Here is a 20,736-nt window from a genome sequence, read left to right as displayed (position 1 = left end):
GAAAACAGAGGTAGCCAAAAATCTTCAGCTAGATGAATTATCTCAGAGAGAAAATTAACAACTAAACGTATTTGCATTTATCTAGTTCCTGAGCACTCAACTGGTGTAGGAACATTGTTCCTGAAGTAGCTAGACACTCAGGCTAGACAGTCGAGATCTATCTAAGGAACCCAGGTACGTACTACAAACCATTCATATACCTCAAAGAAGGAAACAGTTGCCCTGACAAAAAAGAAACTACCCGCCACGCTGTGTCACAGGGAATGGTGAAAGAACTGGAATCTTCCACATGTGGCCTGGACTCAGTGCCCAGACCCAAGAAGGAATGCTACAGGTATCGACAGAGTTGGGAGGGAGGGGCAGGGAACATCCCAGACACCAGGGGGATGCCATCATCAGTAGGAAACCTAAAGCTTCCCAGAAATAAATAGCTAAGCCTTCTGGATAAAGGCATGCGAGGCGGGGCTTTGGGTGAAAATGTCCAGTTGTTAGCTCTCCCCCACATGCCAGCTTCAGCTTCACATTTTTCCCTTACTTCATGAGACGTGTTCTGGGCCCTTACCAAATTAGACCAACGAGTCCAGTCTTGAAAAGCTAACAACTGCTCTCCAAACACACCAATTTCCTTTTTCCTAAAACAAAGGCTTTAAAAGGGAAGGGAAAGTGAAGAAAGCAAGCGCCTGCCAATTCTCCTGGCCAGCTCGGGGTTTCTATAGTTAAGCTTTCCACTGTTCTATGTGTATCTTTTGCTTTTTTTTTTTTAAAAAAAAGGTGAAAGGAGATGGGAAACGAAACACCGAGCATCAAAACTAAACTGTAACAGTGCTAACCAAAAGGTTACAAAAATTTCTAAGAAGATACAGTGATTTAAGCAAACACTTGAACAACAGAGTGTACACATACTTATAAAACTATTCAGTGCCTCCAAGCAGGGTAGATTCAAACAGCGCCCCTCCCCACCCCTCCCCACCAATCTCCCTTCTAAAGTCACTCTAAAGCTGACAGAGTGACAAAGGCACCTCAGTGGGGTGGGATGTGGAGGGGGCTCAAACCTCCACTCCTCCCTCAAAGGGAACAGAAAATGCACCTGAGTATACCTGCTGCCTTGACTTAAACTCTAGCTCCTAGTCACACTGGGAATTAAATTCTGGCTCTGGCTCCAGGACCACTGTGGGCTGTCCATGGCTATCAAGGGTTTGGGGATCCTTCAACAAGGATTCCCTGCTACACATTCCATAACCCGAGTAAGCAGTATAGACTCAGAGCTCGGGAAGCCAGGGCATCCAAGCTAGCACACGCTGAAATACTGCCTATAGAAGCTCCACCCCCCATCTACTACCGCAGCGATTCTCAAGGAGACCAGTTGTAAGCGCTATCATAATTTGTCGCTAATAAAATCTCTAAGTTTACAAACGATCTGTATGAAACAAAGGGTCTCCCTCTGCAATAAAACCCGTTTTTCCCCCATGCATTCATTTAGTGTCCTCTACAGGCCACACTTTGTTCTGGGTACTCGGGACAGAGGAGTAAAAGACTAAAATCGTGCTTACATTCCAGTAAAGGGAACAGGCATTAAACCAGCAGACTGATGAATACGATGATTCCAGTAGTAATCAATACTAGGAAGAAAATAAACCAGACAGGGTAATAGGACAGAATGTGGAGAGGGCGGGGAATGGGTCTTTTGGATAAGGTGAGGGAAGGGGGGACATTTGAGAACTCAATGCTGAGAACAGGCCACTGGGGAAGAGCGATCCAGGTAGAGGAAAGACAGCCCCAAGACATGGGGAACAGCCTCGTTTGAGTGTGAAGCACAGGAATGAGGTCTGGGAGGCCACCATGGACACCAGTTTCCTCAGCCAAAGGCAGCAGGGCAGATGGAACAGATGTGGCATGAGGGGCACGGTGAATGCCTGAACCATACAGACCGGGAGGGAGGGCCCCTGCTATCCTTTCCAGGACTCATCCTTTCCTTGGGCTGCAATCAAAGAACTTCCACACTCCTGCTGGCCTCCTGTCCACCCTCCTGCTGGCCTCCTGTCCTCATTCCCAAGCCTAGACCTTTGCTTAGGTCATTCCCACCTCCATAAATGACTTTCTTGCTCCTTCATATACCTTCCTACTCCAAGCTCTCCTTTTCCACAATGTAGTCCTGAAAGCATGGAGCACTTACTCGTTTTTTAAAGCAAGTATTTACTGCCCATCTCCTAAGTGCTACTGGTCTTGGGTACAGATACAGAGGTGAACCAGACACAGCCGGTCTACAAGGGGCTCGGCCTGGTCTCCCAGGGAGAGGAACTGGTAGGCAAACAAATCCTATACAATGGGTGACTGTAACAAAGTTCATTTGACTTTTCATCAGATAACAGCCTTTGAAGGCAACTTAATACTTTTGTGCTTGTGTGTATGATGTCATCTGCCCAGCTCAGCCTGAAAACTCAAGAGGCAGGTGAACCTGCTTCTCAGAATGCCCAGGAAGTTCTAATTTATGCCTGCTGCTCCTCAAAAGTGTCCCGCTGTTGACAATGACTCCATCCTTCCCATCAGGATCAAGCCAACATTCTTGGCTGGCTCTTAAAAGCTCGACATTCACGTGGCCTCAACTTTTATCCCCATCTCCTCTCCTCTGTCTCCCTGAAGAAACTTGTACTTGCTATTACCAGAATCCACCTGTAATCTGTCACCTTCTGCCTTTCTTTGGTCACCTTGTGCCACCCATGCTTGGCCCAAGAAAGGCACTTAAATAAACGCTTGTTAAACAAAGAAATAAAAAGAATGTCTGTCAGTCTTTACTAGCAGCTAACTTGAGTCTTTTGCTTCAGCCAGGTGCAGTGGCTCCTATCTGTAGTCCCAGCACTTTGGGAAGCCAAGGCGAGTGGATCACTTGAGCCTAGCAGTTCGAGACTAGCCTGGGAAACATGGCGAAACTATGTCTCTATAAAAAATACAAATATTAGCCAGGCATGTGGGGGCATGCCTTTACTCCCAGCTACTCAAGAGGCTGAGGTAGGAAGATTGCCTGAGCCCAGGAGGTCGAGGCTGCAGAGAGCCATGATCATGCCACTGCACTCCAGCCTGAGTGATAGAGTAACACCCTGTCTCAAAAAAAAAAAAAAAGAAAAAAGAAAAAAAAAAATCTCTTGCCCACAAAAGCTCTCCAGGTAGCACTTCCTTTTCCTGTTCAGAATGCCTAGTTCTTGCTATCGCTTGGTAATCAATGAGGTATTATATAAAAAAATTTTAAAAATCATTTCCTAATATCAAATTAGGTCATCGTCTCTAAGAATATTAAAAGCACTTTGATATTAGTAGCTATAGTCTGTAAAGGACAGTATAAAGAAATGTCAGCCATTGTAACAATCATACTAGAATTCACTGAGACGAATAAGTTTTGTCCCCTTTAAAGCAGTTACCTTGGAGGGTTCTGTGCTTATTTCAGTAATTTTTTTTTTTTTTGAGACAGAGTCTTACTCTGTCGCCCAGGTTGGGGTGCAGTAGCGCGACCTTGGCTCACTGCAACTTCTGCCTCCAGGTTCAAGTGATTCTCCTGCCTCAGCCTCCTGAGTAGCTGGGACCACAGGCACACGAAACCATGCCCGGCTAATTTTTGTATTTTTAGTAGAGACAGGGTTTTGCCATGTTGGTCAGGCTGGTCTTGAACTCCTGACCTCAGGTGATCCACCCACCTCGGCCTCCCAAAGTGCTGGGATTACAGGCGTGAGCCACCGCACCATGCCTCAGTAATATTTTCTTGGTTCAAACTGTTTTGAAACTATTTTCAGACAGACTGAACCAGTGCTGAGGCATCTTTTTCAGCATCTGCATAGTCTACTTTTTAAAAGCAACATGGATTTGGATGTGTAAATTCCAGAAGACTAGTTTAAAAAGAAATTAATGTACACAGTCACATTGTCCTTTCCCAACACTGCCTTACACGTAGTAGTAGGTTTATCACATTGTCCTTTCCCAACACTGCCTTACACGTAGTAGTAGGTTTATGGTCCTCATTGTGACCAAAATCATGAGCAGGGTGCCAGGAGCCCAAGCTCTGTCTCTGACACCCCACGAGACCTGGGTGGGCCACTCAATTGCTTGGGGTCATACTTATGGGAAAAGAAACTGGGCTACACAATGTCAGGCTCCTTTCAGCACTACATTTTATGGTGCTTTTAGAGAATTAGTAAAAATCCAACTTCAACAAAACAATAATTTGGGAACTGCTATGTAGGACATGCGTTAAGAAGTAGTCTCGGCCGGGCGCGGTGGCTCACGCTTGTAATCCCAGCACTTTGGGAGGCCGAGGCGGGCGGATCACGAGGTCGGGAGATCGAGACCACGGTGAAACCCCGTCTCTACTAAAAATACAAAAAATTAGCCGGGCGTGGTGGCGGGCGCCTGTAGTCCCAGCTACTCGGAGAGGCTGAGGCAGGAGAATGGCGTGAACCCAGGAGGCGGAGCTTGCAGTGAGCCGAGATTGCGCCACTGCACTCCAGCCTGGGCGATAGAGCGAGACTCCGTCTCAAAAAAAAAAAAAAAAAAAAAAAAAAAAAAGAAGTAGTCTCTACTTTTTTATTCACTACAAAAAAGGCTGATGCTAATGATGCAGTAATGAAGACAAGGAACAATGAGGGAAATGCTTCCGAGGATAGGAGGAATTTTCAGAGTATGGAAATGGGCTCCTGGAAGGATATACAGTACACCTAGCCAGAGCGGACGACTTAGAGGAAAGGAAAACAAAGGTACAGCTACATCGGTAAGACAGAAGGTGTTGTACTGGAATACAGGAAGTTTTAGGAGGGCAAATACCCTGTGCGCTGCGGGTTCATGGTGTCAAAACCTCCAATTTGGGACTCATGGCAACTCAAGGAAACGAAGTAGGATAATTCACGTTTGTCTTTTAAGGAGGGGTGGTAATATAGAAACCACTATGAGAATTAGGTTTCAACTGAGCATGCACGTTTTCAATATTATCTTTCCCGATGAATACTAGAGAAGGCAGCAACCTAACATACATTATTTCCAGTTTAATAAGATTTTTTCTCCTGGTTTGGCTCCTTGTCAGTATTTTTACTGAAGTAGTTAAATGCACAGGAAGAGAGACTTTCTAATTAGAAAGAACTACTTAATATAGAGGTGTTGCGTTTTTGTTTCTGTTTTTTTATTTTTGAGACAGAGTTTCACTCTGTCACCCAGGCTGGAGTGCAGTGACGCCATCTAGACTCACTACAACCTCTGCGTCCTGGGTTCATGGGATTCACGCTTATGGTAAAAACTGATTCACCAAATGGTCTCTTCCTACTTTTAGTTCAACAAATATTTATCGAGCGTATATAATGTGCCAAGCTCTGGGGCACAGCAGCAAAAAAAAAAAAACAACACTGACTTAGTTCCTGCACTCATGAAACTAAATAGTACAGGTGGGGAAAGAGGCCTGCTGTAGAGAGTAGCACATACAAATGCTCACAGAGACTGTGAGCGCCATAAGGGAAATGAGGGGCTGGGAGTGCATGTAGTCGGGGAACAGACTTCAGCAGGGAGGCCAGAAGGGTGTTCCCCAGGAAGTTACAATTAAACTGAGGCCCAAGAAAGAAAAAGCTGACTAGGTAAGAAGCAGAAGGGGCCTCTAACTAGGGGGAATGGCATGGGCCAAGGCTATGCAGCAGAAAGCAATCTGGCTGTTGAGGAGCTAAAGTAAGACCTGTGTGGCTGGATCACAAAGATGAAGGGAAGCGAAGTGTGAGATGAGACAGGGCTCGTAAATGAGCCAGACCACTCACGTCCCTGCAAGAATTTTCTTTTTTTACTTGAGAGCATAGGAATCCACTGATGGATTTGAAGGGGAGGAATATCAGATTTACATTTCAAAAGGTCACTGGCTACAGAGAACAGAGCATGTATGAAGGAGAAGCTGAGATGCAGCCCATGCTGAGCTGGTGGCTCTGTTCACGAGGTATTAGTCGAGGTCCACATAGGAGACAGAAATCACACTCATCATCTTAACATACAGATTGTAATAGAATATAAAAAATTGTTAACTAGACATAAAGTTATTAACTAGTCACTGAAAAAGGGGAGAGAGAGAACACTAAGGTACCATAGAGGTGGGAGCTACCCCAGGGCTGGGGGAACAAAGGGAAGAGGCTTCCATGGCCCGCTAGTGTCAACACCCCTGGGGATGCAACGAAGATGGTCCTCCAAGTATTGGGAAAACTGCAAAATGGATTCAGGTGCATCTACAGGAAGGAACTGCTGCTGCTGTGGGGCAAAAAAGCATTGCTCAAGTGCCCTCATGGGAACAGGAAGCAGCAAGTTCCTTCTTCCTTCTGCGGCCATGCAGTCACCCTCTCCTGCCCCGTTGGGACTGCCTAAGGAAGAGCCAGGTGGCAATGAGAAATGTGGCTGGGTCCCAGCTTTAAAGGCACACACAGAGAAGTGGGGCTTGGGGCTGAGAAATACTCACTTAACTGATAAATCACACATGAAAAATGTAGCCAGCAAAACTGTCACCAGCTACTGTGCTTTTCCAACATGGCTGAATGACTCACTAATCATATGTATCGGATCTAGGACACCAGTGATTGTTAAGACACATCAGTACTTCACGTGCCACTAAGAAAAAGTGACACCAATTAAAGTGACTCAATGCTAAGTCTCCATGAATTGTAAGATACATCCTTATTTTAAAGATGTTAAAAGGTTAAAAAAGAAAGCTAAATATTCTTTAGTAAGGTGTCAAACTTGATCAAAACAAATCATTGCACAGAAAATTATTATAGAAGAAACATCTGGGTAAGTAGAAAATACTGAAAACTAGGAGCACCAAGGGAGACTGCTTTATTCAAATTTTTTTGTTTGCTTTCAACTTTTTGAGATAATTGTAGATACACATGCAGTTGTAAGAAATATAACACAAGGCTGGGTGCAGTGGTTCATGCCTGTAATCTCGGCATTTTGGGAGGCCAACGTGGGAGGATCGCTTGAGGCCAAGAGTTTGAGACCAATCTGGGCAATATAGCAAGACTCTGTCTCCACAAAAATAAAAAATTAGTTGGGCATGGTGGTGTGTGCCTGTAGTTCTAGCTACTTAAGAGGTTGAGACAAGAAAATCATTTGAGCCCAGAAGTTCAAGTAAGCTATGATCATGCCACTGCACTCCAGCCTGGGCAACAGAGCAAAACTCTGTCAAAAAACTCTGTCCAAAACAAACAAAAAAAAACCAGAAAGAAAGAAGGAAAGGAATACCACACAGAGATTCTGTATGCCCGTTACCCAGTTTCCCCTAATGGTAATATCTTACATAACTATAATATCCCAACGAAGAAACTGACGTTGATAAAATCTACCAACCTTATTCCGATTTCACCAGTTTTACATGCTCTCATTTATGTGTGTATTTAGTTCCATGCAACTTATAACCAACACCCCAGTCAAGAGAGAGAACAGTTCCATCACAAGGATCCCTCATGCTACCCTTTTTTTTTTTTTAATGTTTTATTTTTTGAGATGGAGTCTCCCTCTAGTCCCCAGGCCAAAGTACAGTGGCGCAATCTCGGCTCACTGCAACCTCTGCCCCCTGGGTTCAAGTGATTCTCCTGCCTCAGCCTCCCGAGCAGCTGGGGCTACAGGTGTGCACCACCACGCCCGGCTAGTTTTTGTATTTTTTAGTAGAGACGGGATTTCACCATGTTGGCCAGGCTGGTCTCAAAATCCTGACCTCGTGATCCACCTGCCTCGGCCTCCCAAAGTGCTGGGATTACAAGCGTGAGCCACCGTGCCCAGCCTGCTACCCCTTTATTTATAGCCAAAGACATCTTTCTCCTCGGTACCTGTCTACATTATTTTTTTAAGGAAGAGAGCTTACATATTATTCTCTCATTATTTGTCATATGAACCTGAGTTCTTTTTCCATATTTGAAAAGTTATCAGTTGACTTTGGATTAGCTATTCCTACACAGTAGTGCACTGCAAAATGGGTAAAGACTTCCCCCAAAAGCAGAAATCTTGGCATCTTTCCAAAGCCCATCATGTACTAGCTGTGCAATCACTGCACTCTATGCAGCCTCCCAGGCGCTCATCATTTCCTCCTGAACCACTGCACCACGGGATGCTAGCTACTATTATTATCACTGTGATTGTTATTAGCCTGATTATGTCTCCCTTGATCCAGTTCTGCCACCCTCTGATACATTTTCTACAGAGCAGCCAGAGTGATCTTTCTTGAAATGGAATCCAAACTTGTCATTTCCTTGCTTAAAATCCCTCAACAGCTTCCTGTGGCTGGATGGGCCAAGTCTCATCTCCTCGGTCTGCCACACCAGGGCCTGACCCCACTTGTTCTCCAGCCCCTTCAGGTCCAAGTCAGGAACCCACTCGTCATCTCTTTTCCCGGGCTCACTGCTTGTATCAATACTTCTCAGACTCAGGGCGCCGCCTCCTCTGGGAAAGCCTCCCTGATGGCCTCTCACTGCAGGCTTTGTGTCCCTTCACCACATGCTCTTTGACTTTTCATTATGGTAAAATATATATAACATAGAACTTACCATTTTAACTGTTTTTAACTGTACAGTTCAGTGGCATTAGTACTTTATTCAATTTTCCCACAAGTTTATTACTCCATGTGTGGCAGGCATTTAAGTCTTAATACAGAAAAGTTTTCCATAAAAGAGAGGAAGGAGAATATCAGAAGTTATACACTAGAGAAGACATAAAATCTCGTTTAACAGGAAGGTTAAGCTATCACTAACAGCTGAGACCTGACCTGTTTAATATGGTAGCCACTAGACACATGTGGCAACTGAAATTCAATTTAAAAATTAGGGCTGGGTACGGTGGCTCATGCCTGTAATCCCAGCACTTTGGGAGGCTGAGGTGGGCGGATCACTTGAAGTCAGGAGTTTGAGACCAGCCTGGCCAATATGGTGAAACTCCGTCTCTACTAAAAACACCAAAATTAGCTGGGTGTGGTGGCACTTGCCTATTAATCCTAGGTACTCGGAAGGCTGAGGAACGAGAATCGCTTGAACCCAGGAGATCATACCACTACACTCCAGCCTGGGCGACAGAGTGAGACTGTGTCTCAAAAAATAAAAAATAAAAATAAAAATAATTAAAAACAAACACAAAAAAAGAAACACCCAGCTGTTGAAGGGCAAGAGGCAGGAGCAAAGTTGCCCAGCCACAGAGGACACTATGCATGCTGGAAGTACGCAGAAACTCAGTACATAAGAGATACAACCTTAGACTGTGTCCATACCCAAAGGCCACAAAAATTCCAAACTAATCTGTTCCCAAAGGTATGCATTTAAAAAACAATAAATGCTGGCAATAAGGATATTCACTAAGGAGAGTGCTAACAGCACTATGTACAGAGGCTAACAATGAAATGGTTAAGAGGCTAGGCTTTCCCGTGAGGGCCACCTTGCACCCTGAACAGGCGTCAGCTAAAGGGATGCAGTGGGCAGGGCACGTCTGACAGGGTCCAAGGTCACTGAGGTGGTAGGTGGTAGAGCCAAGTCTGTTCCCTAGGGCCTTTGATCTTGACCACTCCCCAATATTGAGGAAACTGCAGAAGCAAAAGCATTAAGTTGTGAAGCAGTGGGTAGCTGAAGCCTTAAGTACAACTACGTAAATGAGAGGAGATAAATTTAAGCAAGGTCAAATATAAAGGGCTTTGTCTTTCAGGCTAAATTTGAACTTCATCTTGGTGAGGAACCACAGAAGGCACCTACTAAGCAAAGTAATTAGACAACCACATTTGTAATTTCAAAAGCGAACATTTGAAATAAGAAAGACTATCCAGCAGGAGAAGAGACAGACGAAAGGAAAGAGGAGTTAGGAAGCAGCACACAGTAATACGAAGAGTTCAGGCTTTGCAGTCAGAGTCTGCCAGCATTAGCTACAATGTAGCCTGGGGCACAGGGTTCCCCCTCCCAGAGCCTCAATTTCCTGACATATAAAATGGAGATATCGCCCTAACAGTTTTGCTGAAGAACTGGCCCCTCCAAGGACTGCTGCTGGAGTTCTCCTGGAGACACCCTTCTGCTGTCCTGTTCTGGGATGGCTGGCTCTAAGGACAAGGAAGCGAAGCACATGCAAGCACGTCCGCAAAATATAGAGAAGGGAGGAGTCTGAGGCTTCCTAGTAACTTAGGCCTCTAAGATCCTCTTTGGGTTTAAAAGTGTGAGCTGGGTTTAGGTTGCTTACAACCCAGAGAGCCACAGTAAGTGGCAAGGACGACAAATGATATACGTAAAGCACCACGTACCAGCTACTCAATACAGGTGGTGTTCCTGGTAACTACCAGAATAGTTCAGGCATGGGAAAAGCACTCAAACTAACACATGAACGATGAGAATAAAAAAAAAAAAAAAAAGGAAGAGGCCGGGCATGGTGGCTCACGCCTGTAATCCCAATACTCTGGGAGGCCAAGGTGGAGAATCGCTTGAATCCAGGAGTTAGAGACCAGCCTGGCCAACATGGCAAGACCTCGCTTCTACAAAAAATAAAAAAATTAGCTGGCGTGGTGGCACACACCCGTAGTCCCAGCTACATAGGAGGCTAAGGCTGCAGTGAGCCATGAGCATGCCACTGCACTCCAGCCTGGATGACAAAGCAAGATCCTGTCTCAAAAAAGAAGAAGATGAAGAAGAAGAAATCTCACTAAGATATTCAGGAAGCAGTATTAAAAGGGCTGGTAACTGACTAATGTGGGAGGGAAGTGAAAAAGAAGAGTGTAAGACAGTGGTTTTCAGCAAGGATGATTCTGCCCTTCAGGAGGCATCTGACAATATATAGAGACATTTGTTTGTCATGACTGAGGTGGCAGGGTGCTAACAGCATCTAGTGGGTAGAAGGCTTAGGAGGCTGCTAAACACCTTACAATGCACTGGATGGCCCCACAACAAAGAATTACCCAGCCCCAAATGTCATTTCCAAGGTTTTGAAACTCTGGTCAAGCATATTTCCAGGTTCCTGGACTAAGGTGACAAGTAAAGAATATTTTCCTTACAATTTAATTAAGTTCTAGGAAAGATGGGTATCAATGAATGTTTGCTACCAACAATATGTTAATAGTTTCCAAAGCCATTCTTTATTTAGGCCCTAACACCATCTCCACTGCAGTCAAAGGGGCAAACTTAAATAGTGTAAATGAGTTTAGATTCTATACCAGTGTTAACTACTGAAAGCTGTGCATATAAAATGGCAAAGAAAATAATTTTTACCTCAGTGTTAAGTTTTCAATGAATAGAGAAGCAGAAACTGATATACAATGATACACAAACTCCCTTACCAATTTTAAGAAAAAGCCTGTCCAAGCCATGTTACTTTCAAAGCTGTTTTTTAAAGATCAAATTTTGCATGTTGAACAAATAACATTACCAGGCTTGCTCAGTGAGGGGGCCAATGCCTGGCGTTAGGATGAGCATCATCTGTGCCTATATTCCCACAGAATCTGAGAGACGACAGCTTTTTCATACTCACTGTCCGTCTTATCTCACTTGACTACTTGATCTGTGTAGTGAGCTTGTACCACAGATATTTCTATCTCTGTTTTATAGTTAAACCCTTTCAGGTTGGGGAAGGAAAGGAGGTCTCTAGCAGCCTGGGGGCTGGGGGGAAGGCACAAGGCGGGCATCCCGCAGGCAAGGGTACAGGGTCTCCGACAGTGGTGATGCAGGCCTGCAGTTTGCAGGTCACCAAGTATGCGTGTGCTCACATCTGCATTCTCTCTTTTTCTTTTTTTTTTTTTGAGACAGAGTCTCACTCTGTCACCCAGACTGGAGTGCAGCGATGCGATCTCAGCTTACTGCAACCTCTGCCTCCTGGGTTCAAGCAATTCTCTGCCTCAGCCTCCAGAGTAGCTGGGATTACCAGCATCCGTCACCATGCCCGGTTAATTTTTGTATTTTTAGTAGAGATGGGGTTTCACCATCTTGGCCAGGCTGATCTTGAACTCCTGACCTCATGATTCACCCACCTCAGCCTCCCAAAATGTTGGGATTACAGGTGTGAGCCACTGTGCCCGGCCTGCATTCTCTTTATCCCTGAGAGGTGGAAGTCTTTCTTCCCACTCTGCAAATGAGGAAACTGAGGCTCAGAGTGTTCAAGTGAAAATCTCTTGAGATACACAACTGGTGACTGCAGCAGGGGCTCCTCTCACTGGGGGTATGCTTCTTATGCATGCCATGGCAGGTTAACGTAAGAATGTCACCATTCTGGGAAGCCAGTGGCAGAACTACCACCATGTCCTGAACCGAGGTTCAGAGTCTGTAAGTAAATTACAGAGTTTTTACTCATGGTAAGTGGCAGAGATGAGGCCTGAATCTAGGTTTGTTAGTCTGATTTCCAAGCCCATGTTCTTATGGTGAGATAAAGGTTTGGGCCTTTTCAACTGCTAACCAACCAGATGACTGCATGTTCAGACAGGCTAGGAAGAAATAAAAGCTGGTTTTATTATTTTGTTCTTACTATCCATTAACTAAATGGATATTGGTAGAAAGGGGCAGGTATAAGCTATCTTTAGGAGTTTCTGTTGTAGAGAATAAATTGGACTCTCTTAGCCAATTATTCACATTTTGAAGTCTTATCATCAGGAGATTAGGAACAGTAAAATTAAATGGCTGACATGCATGAAAGCTGAAAGAGAACCTAATGTGGGAAACATTTTCCATCTGGCTCAATTACTTAGTTGCCAAAAAAAAAAAAATAATAAAACGAACAGGGGATAGGCATATTGTTGCTCTGATAAAAATGTTGACGGTGCTTTCATATGCCACTAAAACCTCCTTCAGCCTGCTCTTGAGATACACTGTCACGTCTACAGCGGCAGACGCCTCTCAATGCCAGTGTCATGGGACAAACAAGGATCACTAGGTCTTTCCTTTCCATGTTTCAGGCATCTCTCGTTGGCGAAGAATTCAAAACGCATTTAAAAATAAGTACTCAGTGCCTGAATTACTTTTTGGATGGAGATGACATTTGTGTTATTTTTCCACTCTTAAAAAATAATAAAACCTGTGGAGAAAAATTTTTTATCACATATTTAATACATATGAAATAACTTTTATATACTCCCCACTCAGCTTAAGGAATAGAAACTTTCCAGTACTCAGAAGCCCCCTGTATAATCCCACCTTTTCCTACTCCACAGGCGTTAACTTCCCCCTTAACTTAGCACTCCCTTGATTGACCACACCATGCTTGGTAACCTAAACAACATTTCAGTTGTATTTCTCAATTTCGTAAGTGGAATTTTATTACTTTATTCTTCTGCAAGTGTATGTGAGAAAAACATAGCATTGTTTTTCTCACACAATGCTATGTCCCTAAATTTCATGTAAATGTGAAGAGCACCACGCTGTATTTATACATTTGCCTACTGATGGGCATTAAGGTTTCCAATTTTTGCCACAAGCCACATTGCTGCAGACATCTTAGGGCATACCTCCTGTACATGCATACAGCTCTTCTGTGGGGTAGGTTACCAGCCCACAACTGAAACTGCTGGCTCATAGAGTGTCCATGTTTTCCAACTTTACTAGACACTGCTACACTCTTTTCCAAAGTGGTTACAACAATTTACACTCCCACCAGAAGAGTAAAAGCTCCTACTATTCCATAACCACACCAAAACTTGGTATTTTCTTTTTCTTTTTTTTTTTTGAGATGGAGTCTCACTCTATTGCCCAGGCTGGAGTGCAGGGGCGCATCTCAGCTCACTGCAAGCTCCGCCTCCCGGGTTCCCGCCATTCTCCTGCCTCAGCCTCACGAGTAGCTGGGACTACAGGCACCCGTCACTACACCCGGCTAATAAAAGTATTTTTCTAGTAGAGATGGGGTTTCACCATGTTAGCCAGGATGGTCTCTATCTCCTGACCTCATGATCAGCCCACCTCAGCCTCCCAAAGTGCTAGGATTACAGGTGTGAGTCACTGCTCCTGGCCGGTATTTTCTTAATTCTTTTAATTTTTGCCAATTTGATGAGTATAAAATGGGACCTCATTGTGGTTTAACTAGCATTTCCTTGATTACTAATTAAGTTGTATTTCCCCCTCCATATTTATTGGCCATTTGGATTTTCTCTACTGTGAAATTTGTTTCTTTTGTGCATTTTTTTCTTCTACTAGGTCTTTTTCTTATTGATTAGTAGGAGTTCTGCATTGTATTCTGGATATAAATCCTCTGTTGATCACATGTACTGAAAATATCTTCTCCTAGCTTGTCTCTCACTTTGGCCATAAAGTCATTTGGTGACTTTAAGTTCTTATGATATAATGAACATGTATCAACTTTTTCATTCTTGTTATATTTATTTTATACATATACATATATATATATATATATATATATATATATATATATATATATTTGAGACAGGGTCTCACTCCATCGCCCAGGCTGGGGTGTAGTGGTGTGATGACAGTAGAGGCGCCCATGAACTTCTGAGCTCAGGCAGTCCTCCTGCCTCAGCCTCCCGAAGTGCTGGAACTATAGGAGTGAGCCACAGCGCCCAGCCATGTTATCCTGTTTAATCATCCCTGCTCCAAGGTCATAAATATTCTTCTATATTTGTTTCTAGAAATAATTTTTTTCATATTTATCTGAATCCATTTGGTATTTATTTTTGTATGTGGTGTATGACTTGATCCTTACAAGGCAAAGACATTCATGTGAAGACAGAGGCAGAAACTGAAGTGATGCAGCTCTAAGGCATGAACGTGAAGGATTGCCAGCAACCAGAGGCTAGGAAGAGATGGGGAGCAGTTCTTCCTAGAGCCTTCAGAGGTAGGGTAATTTTGGACTTTTAGCCTCCAGAACTGTGAGAGAATAAACGTCCAATGTTTTAAGCCATTTAGTTTGTGGTATTTTGTTATGGTGGCCCTAAGAGACTAACGCAATCCATATGAAGTATCCCAGAGCACTTGTCAAAAAGTCCATTATTCCCCCAACTAAACTGCAGTGTCAACTGTCACCTCTCCCTACTGACTGCCAGGCCAGTTCCACCACAGGGCAAGATTCCACGTACGCGTGGCGGTCTTGTCTAGGCTTCCCACTTACGTGCTGACCCACCTCAGCCCCTGCATCTACACCACACTGCTCTTCGTTACTACAGCTTTACGGCAAGGGATCTAGCAGGTTAAATCCTCCCACTTGTTGTTCCTGTTATTTCTCTTTTCCATATAAATTTTAAAATCAGCTTATCAAGTTTCAGAAAAAAAGCATGGGGTTTTTATGGGAATTACTTTGAATTTATACACCAATTCAAGAAGAACTGACATTTCTTTAAAATAATTGAGCCTTCTTAACCATGAACATGACAAAGCTCTGTCTATTTAGATGTTAGTTTAATGTCTTCTGATATAATTTGACATTTTCTTCCATGAAGGTCTTGTCAGGTCTGGTCCCACATTTCTAGTATTTTCTCTTGGTACTATAATGGTATACTTTTAAAAATTATATTCTTACACAGGGCATCATTTAAATAAAAAAGGCAAAACTTTGCTGATCTTTAGAAACAGTACCTACTCATACACTTACACCAATAAGTTCTTGAATGAGCATCCCATACAGAAATCAGATATTTTAATAACTATACTAATATCTAGTATGTCCACGCTCAAAAAAAATTAAAAATTAAAAAAACATATATCTGTGCTCATTATGTGTTGGAAATTGCCCTAAATGTGTAAACCTCAATTTCCTGAGGTAAATTCTATGAAGCTCACTGTACAGTTGACAAAACTGAGGCTTAAAGAGGTAAAGGCCCAGAAGGCAGCTCTGGAAACAGAAGCCAGCATGTAGCTCCACTGCATTATTTCTTAAGTACTATTGCGTGGATCACCCCTTCGTCATGACAGATGAGAAGAATAAAATCCACCTTAACCTCAGAACCCAAAAAGGCTTTCCCAATAATCAAAATCCCTTCTGGCCGCCTAAATTCACTTGGTGGGTTCTGCAAATCAAAGTAGCATTGAAACTTACTGCACTTGTGGATTCAAAACTACTTTTCTGATTAATTTAGAATAAAATGCTCTCCAGATGATAAACACTCAACACTTTCAATTACATTTTTAAAGTAATTAGATAATATAGTAAACCAAGAATGTCATAAAACTAATATTACTGTTAGGCAGTGGTAGTTTCCAGATATTTTTTCAATTACTTTCTTAAAAATGCTCAACGCTTAACTGTCAATTTCCAGATTAATGATTCATTTTCAAGATTCAGTAATGGACTTCACCTAGATCCCAAAGCTTCTAGGTTGATGATGATTAGTGTTTCTATGGACAAACCAATAGTTAACCATTCAAGTGATTTTCAGTAATTACATTAATATATATCTAAATTCTTTCTTAATCTATAAGCCACAGAATCAGCATATCTAGAATACCAGTAATCTTCTGACCTTAACCAATACCAAGTAATCCCTTTTCAGTATTGGTGCACAAAACTTTGGTCTCACCTTATATTAATGGGTAATCTGTGAACACCATCTACTTAATTACATTTGTTTGCTTACTACAATGCTACAAATATTTATTAAACTTCTACTAAGTGCTTGAGGTAATCAGTGAAAGCAACAGACAAAAGATCCTGACAATTTTCACTATGAGGTGGGAACTCAGCACACTCCACTGTGACCCAGTAGTGGTCAGGAACAGTTGATCAATTTATTAGATCACATCTGTGGAACACACCTGAGATTATCATTGTGAAAATTAACATATGTTAGGCGAACTGCTCTTAGCTACACAGTTGTATACTGTCTTCAAAATGGAAAAACTAAACCATGATGTTCAGTAAGATAAAAATGTACCTGTACTTTCACAATAATAACTGATGAAAGTGTTTAATGTCATTAATTTCACTGGCTAAGTGAAATTGAAGGTTAGAAACCAACTACACTTTTCCTATGCCCATTTTAGTGAACTGCTGGTATCCCTATAAAAACCAAGTAATTGGCAACTTATTAAAAATAGAAAAAGCAGCAGCAGCAGCAGCAGCAACAGCAGCAGAGAGAGAACAATAGCAGGTGGCGTAAGTACAGCGGAGCTTCTTAATAGCCGCAGGCAGCTCTGTCACTACCAGAGTCAATTATTCTCACAGAAGAGCATCAAGGAGGCCAGGCAGCCCCCCTGGGTCAGTTAACACATGTATCATTTAGAGATAACATGCTGCTTACAAATAGTGGTGCAAAGATTGAAACCCAAGTTCCACAACTGCTTTTGCAACACATAAAATTTACGCTCGCTAGTCACTTGTTAGCATTTTTGGAATGCAGTGGGACAGAGGAAGCAGAAGGGCAGGTCCATAGCCAGGAAAATGTACACTGTCTGGACTCTGCTAGTCCCTGGGGACTAGAGTGGCAGGGGATGAATCTGGAATGACTGGCCCTGGCTACTGGCCACAGCATCCCAACAACGGCAAAAAAAAAAAAAAATGAACCTACATGCCTGGTTTATCCTAATGGTCCGTGAATAAATGCCAGAGGCTTACATTTCACAGGACTGACCAAAATTCACAAGTATGTAAAAAGTTCCTGCCCTATACCTCCTTCTCCTATAATTAAACAACAAAGAACCCAGAGTCTGAACACAGTACAGATGGCTTATGAAATACAAATGACAAAATATTCATATCCTCTAAAAATTAAAGAGATGTGGTGGCATATAAAGACACAGAGTTAAGTATTTTGCTCAAAACTCTGCATTATAAAATGTTTCTCCTTTCTCTTTGCTGTCTTTTTCTTTTTGGTTCGCTTTCATTTATTAAGAAGCGAATAGGGATGAAAAGTAGAGGGCTGAGGAAGGTGATGCTATTTGGGTGGGGAGATGGAGAGAAGGAAAACTGGAGGAAAGAAAAAGCAAAATAGACATATCATAAAGGGCAATAAAAGAACAACTAGAGGCCCACGCCGATGCTGGACACCCTCCTCCCATTCTGACTAACAGCCCGAACCCTTTTAGCATTCTACATCACCGAACCCTTAGAAAGATGGGGCTAAAATATTCAGTGGTTCCTAAAGGTACTTCTCGGCAGCACCTGCCATGTGGCAGGAAATGAAAACAAAACAAAACAAAATTGGCAGAAGCAGAAGGCCTCACCACATGAGTCTGTTCTGATGACTGAACCTCAGGCTGTATAAGGAGAGAAAACACTGGGTCTCAAAATTTCATCTTAAATACAGAACTTATTATAACTAAAGAATTACCATAAGTGGTATCTATCAAAGTAATCAAAGAGTTTTTTAGGCTGTTTTCTCATTTCTATTTTACCTTCTTCAGTTTTCCTTCTCTCCATCTCCCCACCCAAATAGCACCCAAATGTACAAAATTTGTACATTTTTGCATTTTTATGACATACCTGGAAGAGATTAAAGCAGATGCAAGGAGTACTCTCATGAAGGTGACTTCTGTTACAGGAAGGGCAAATGGTGGGACATGAAATGATGGAAACAGCAAAGTGGGTCATAGAACCAGAAGCAACCCTGGTGGGAATCCATTAAGGGGGTGGGCCAGACCCTGGTCGGGGGTAAGCCTGGCATGCTGTGACATATTAGGTCTTTGTGATGCAACAGAGTGTCCTGACACCTGGCTGGGAAGCACCCATAGCTTAGAACCAAAAATATGTTTTGCTTTGAGTTATCAGTTAAGTTTGCTCACCAACATGTGATCACCAATAACTACTTCTCTCTACTATACTCAACAAGACAGGCTGATGATCAGTGGCCGGCATTATTTGAAACCTGCTAGTGAGCTAATGCAACCTGCAAGGCTGAAGCCCATTCAACACAGAACTTGGCCTTATCAGAGTCTAAGACAATAGGCCCGAAGTCCTCCTCACTAAATTCAAGTGTGTTAGATCAAACATTAGTGAAAACCTGGGCAAGAAGGAAAGGACTAGCAAGAAAAGACAAAATATGTGGAAATAAGATGGATGGAAGCAATGCTGACAAGCTGTAACTTTGGAGATACCCAGTAGTGCAGACTCTGAGGTAGACGGTCAAGAGCAGAGCTCCCTCCACCTGCAGTTATCCCCTCCACGCAGTCTACTCCTGGCCCTCTTCCAGCAGGCACTCGACACATGGACTCCTCTGATACACCTTCAAGGACTAGGGATCCCTATGGCCAGTGACATGGAGGAAATATTTTTGTCTTCATGAAGCTATGAAGGTGTTTATCCAACACTATGGGCTATGTATTTCAAAACTGAGAAACAAGTCATTTGTTATCTTGAGGCAACATATAAATCAGATTTATCTTAAAGAAAAGGGTTGTCTCTTTCTGAAAGATGGACTCCCTTTTGCTTCACAGTTTTCAAGCACATCTCCTGTCCTACATGCGTTTATATATAGTTACAGTAGCAACGGTTTATTTACATTCCTCCACTGACTGCAGAAAACCACAATCTATTTGCAATTATAATACCCTAAAAATAAGTTATTTGATTCTTTCAAATGTGAAAAGTAACAAGTGGCAACATTCTTGTTAAAAACTCATATAGAAAGTTGGTCATTTGCAAAACAGGTCTGCCAAAGGCAAAAAACAAAAAACAAAAAACAAAAAAACAACAACACATACACATTTAGAGGTTTTAAAAGCCTATTCTGGTTTTTCAAGCAGGGTATACAGAAACAAAACATCAAATTAAATGACTTCAACTCAACTAGAAGTAGGAATTAATATTATTCCTTTCTCTGATCAAAACTCATCAGGCAAAGTTCTCAAAACAATGTTTTCCTGGCTTACATACTTGAGACAAAAGTATTTCCTAGTGATTAACATTACATGACCCTTCCAAACCTGAGCAAAGCTCACCTAACTATTCTAAAATGGTATTACAAATTGAGTATTCCTTATTGAAATGTTTGGGAACAGAATTGTTTCAAATTTTGTAGGATTCTGAAATAGTTGCATGAAATTTACCAGTTGAGCATCCTGAATCTGAAAATCTGAAATCCAAAATACTCCAATGAGCACTTTCAATATCGTGCTGGTGCTCAAAAAGTTTCAGATTTTGGAGCATTTTGGGTTCTAGAGCATTTTGGATTTTCAGATTTGGGATTCTCAACCTGTATTTGAAAATGGAGGCTGGGTGTGGTGGCTCACACCTCTAATCCCAGCTACTCAAGAGGCCAAGGTGGGAAGATCACTTGAGTCCCACCAGCCTGGGCAACAGAGCGAGACCCTGTCTCTATGAAAAATAAAAAATTAGCCAGGTGTAGTAGTGCACGCCTATAGTCCCAGCTACTCAGGAGGCTGAAGTGGGAAGATCACTTGAGCCCAGGAGGTTGAGGCTGCAGTGAGCCATGATCATGCCACTGCACTACAGCCTGGGTGACAGAGTGAGATCCTGTCTCCAAAAAAAAAGAAAAAGAAAAAGAAAATGCACCAATCACCACATAAAAATAACAATGTTAGTAGGCCAACCCTTGAGCAGAGAAAAATCTGAAAGTAAGCCAGTATTTATCTCATGCTGCTCAAGTTCCAGCCCTATATGGCACAGACTTTCAGAGACATGTTCCCTATTCTCCATCTAGTTTTTCACAGCACTCTTAACAAACTAACAAAGCCACTAAAAGCAAAACTTCACAACAGAAAGGTAGCCAATTTTTTTTTTAAAGATTCTAAAGTGTAAGTGTGCAAAAATGTATACAAGGCAATTTTTAGATTTATAAAAGTACGAATGATAACCTGAACTTCCCTCGTTGGGAGCTACCATTTACCAGGTGCTTGC

The 20,736-nt window shown here is 42.6% G+C and overlaps 1 protein-coding gene across 8 annotated transcripts in view; it reads right to left on the bottom strand.

The window, feature by feature from the left end:
- The window catches only part of TNRC6B (trinucleotide repeat containing adaptor 6B), a 291,806-nt gene that overhangs the window by 114,794 nt on the left and 156,276 nt on the right, over positions 1–20,736 (bottom strand). The window contains exons 1-2 of one of the 8 annotated variants that reach the window (XM_058431282.1): positions 18,364–19,479; positions 18,105–18,137 (exon numbers count right to left, since the gene is read on the bottom strand). The exons of 5 other annotated variants lie outside the window; for them this stretch is intronic. Coding sequence is in view for 1 of the 3 variants with exons in the window: in XM_058431280.1 (XP_058287263.1) it covers positions 18,364–18,401 (38 nt within the window). In the remaining 2 variants the exon portion in view is untranslated. Of the gene's footprint in view, positions 1–18,104; positions 18,138–18,363; positions 19,480–20,736 lie in introns of those variants that run through there. 2 more of the 8 variants (XM_058431280.1, XM_058431281.1) reach the window with 2 other exon arrangements.

This window comes from Hylobates moloch, unplaced genomic scaffold, assembly GCF_009828535.3.
Source record: "Hylobates moloch isolate HMO894 unplaced genomic scaffold, HMol_V3 SCAFFOLD_19, whole genome shotgun sequence".
Classification (NCBI taxonomy): Eukaryota; Metazoa; Chordata; class Mammalia; order Primates; family Hylobatidae; genus Hylobates; species Hylobates moloch.
The sequence above is the reverse complement of the archived record's forward strand: the minus strand, read 5'-3'. Positions and strand labels throughout refer to the sequence as shown.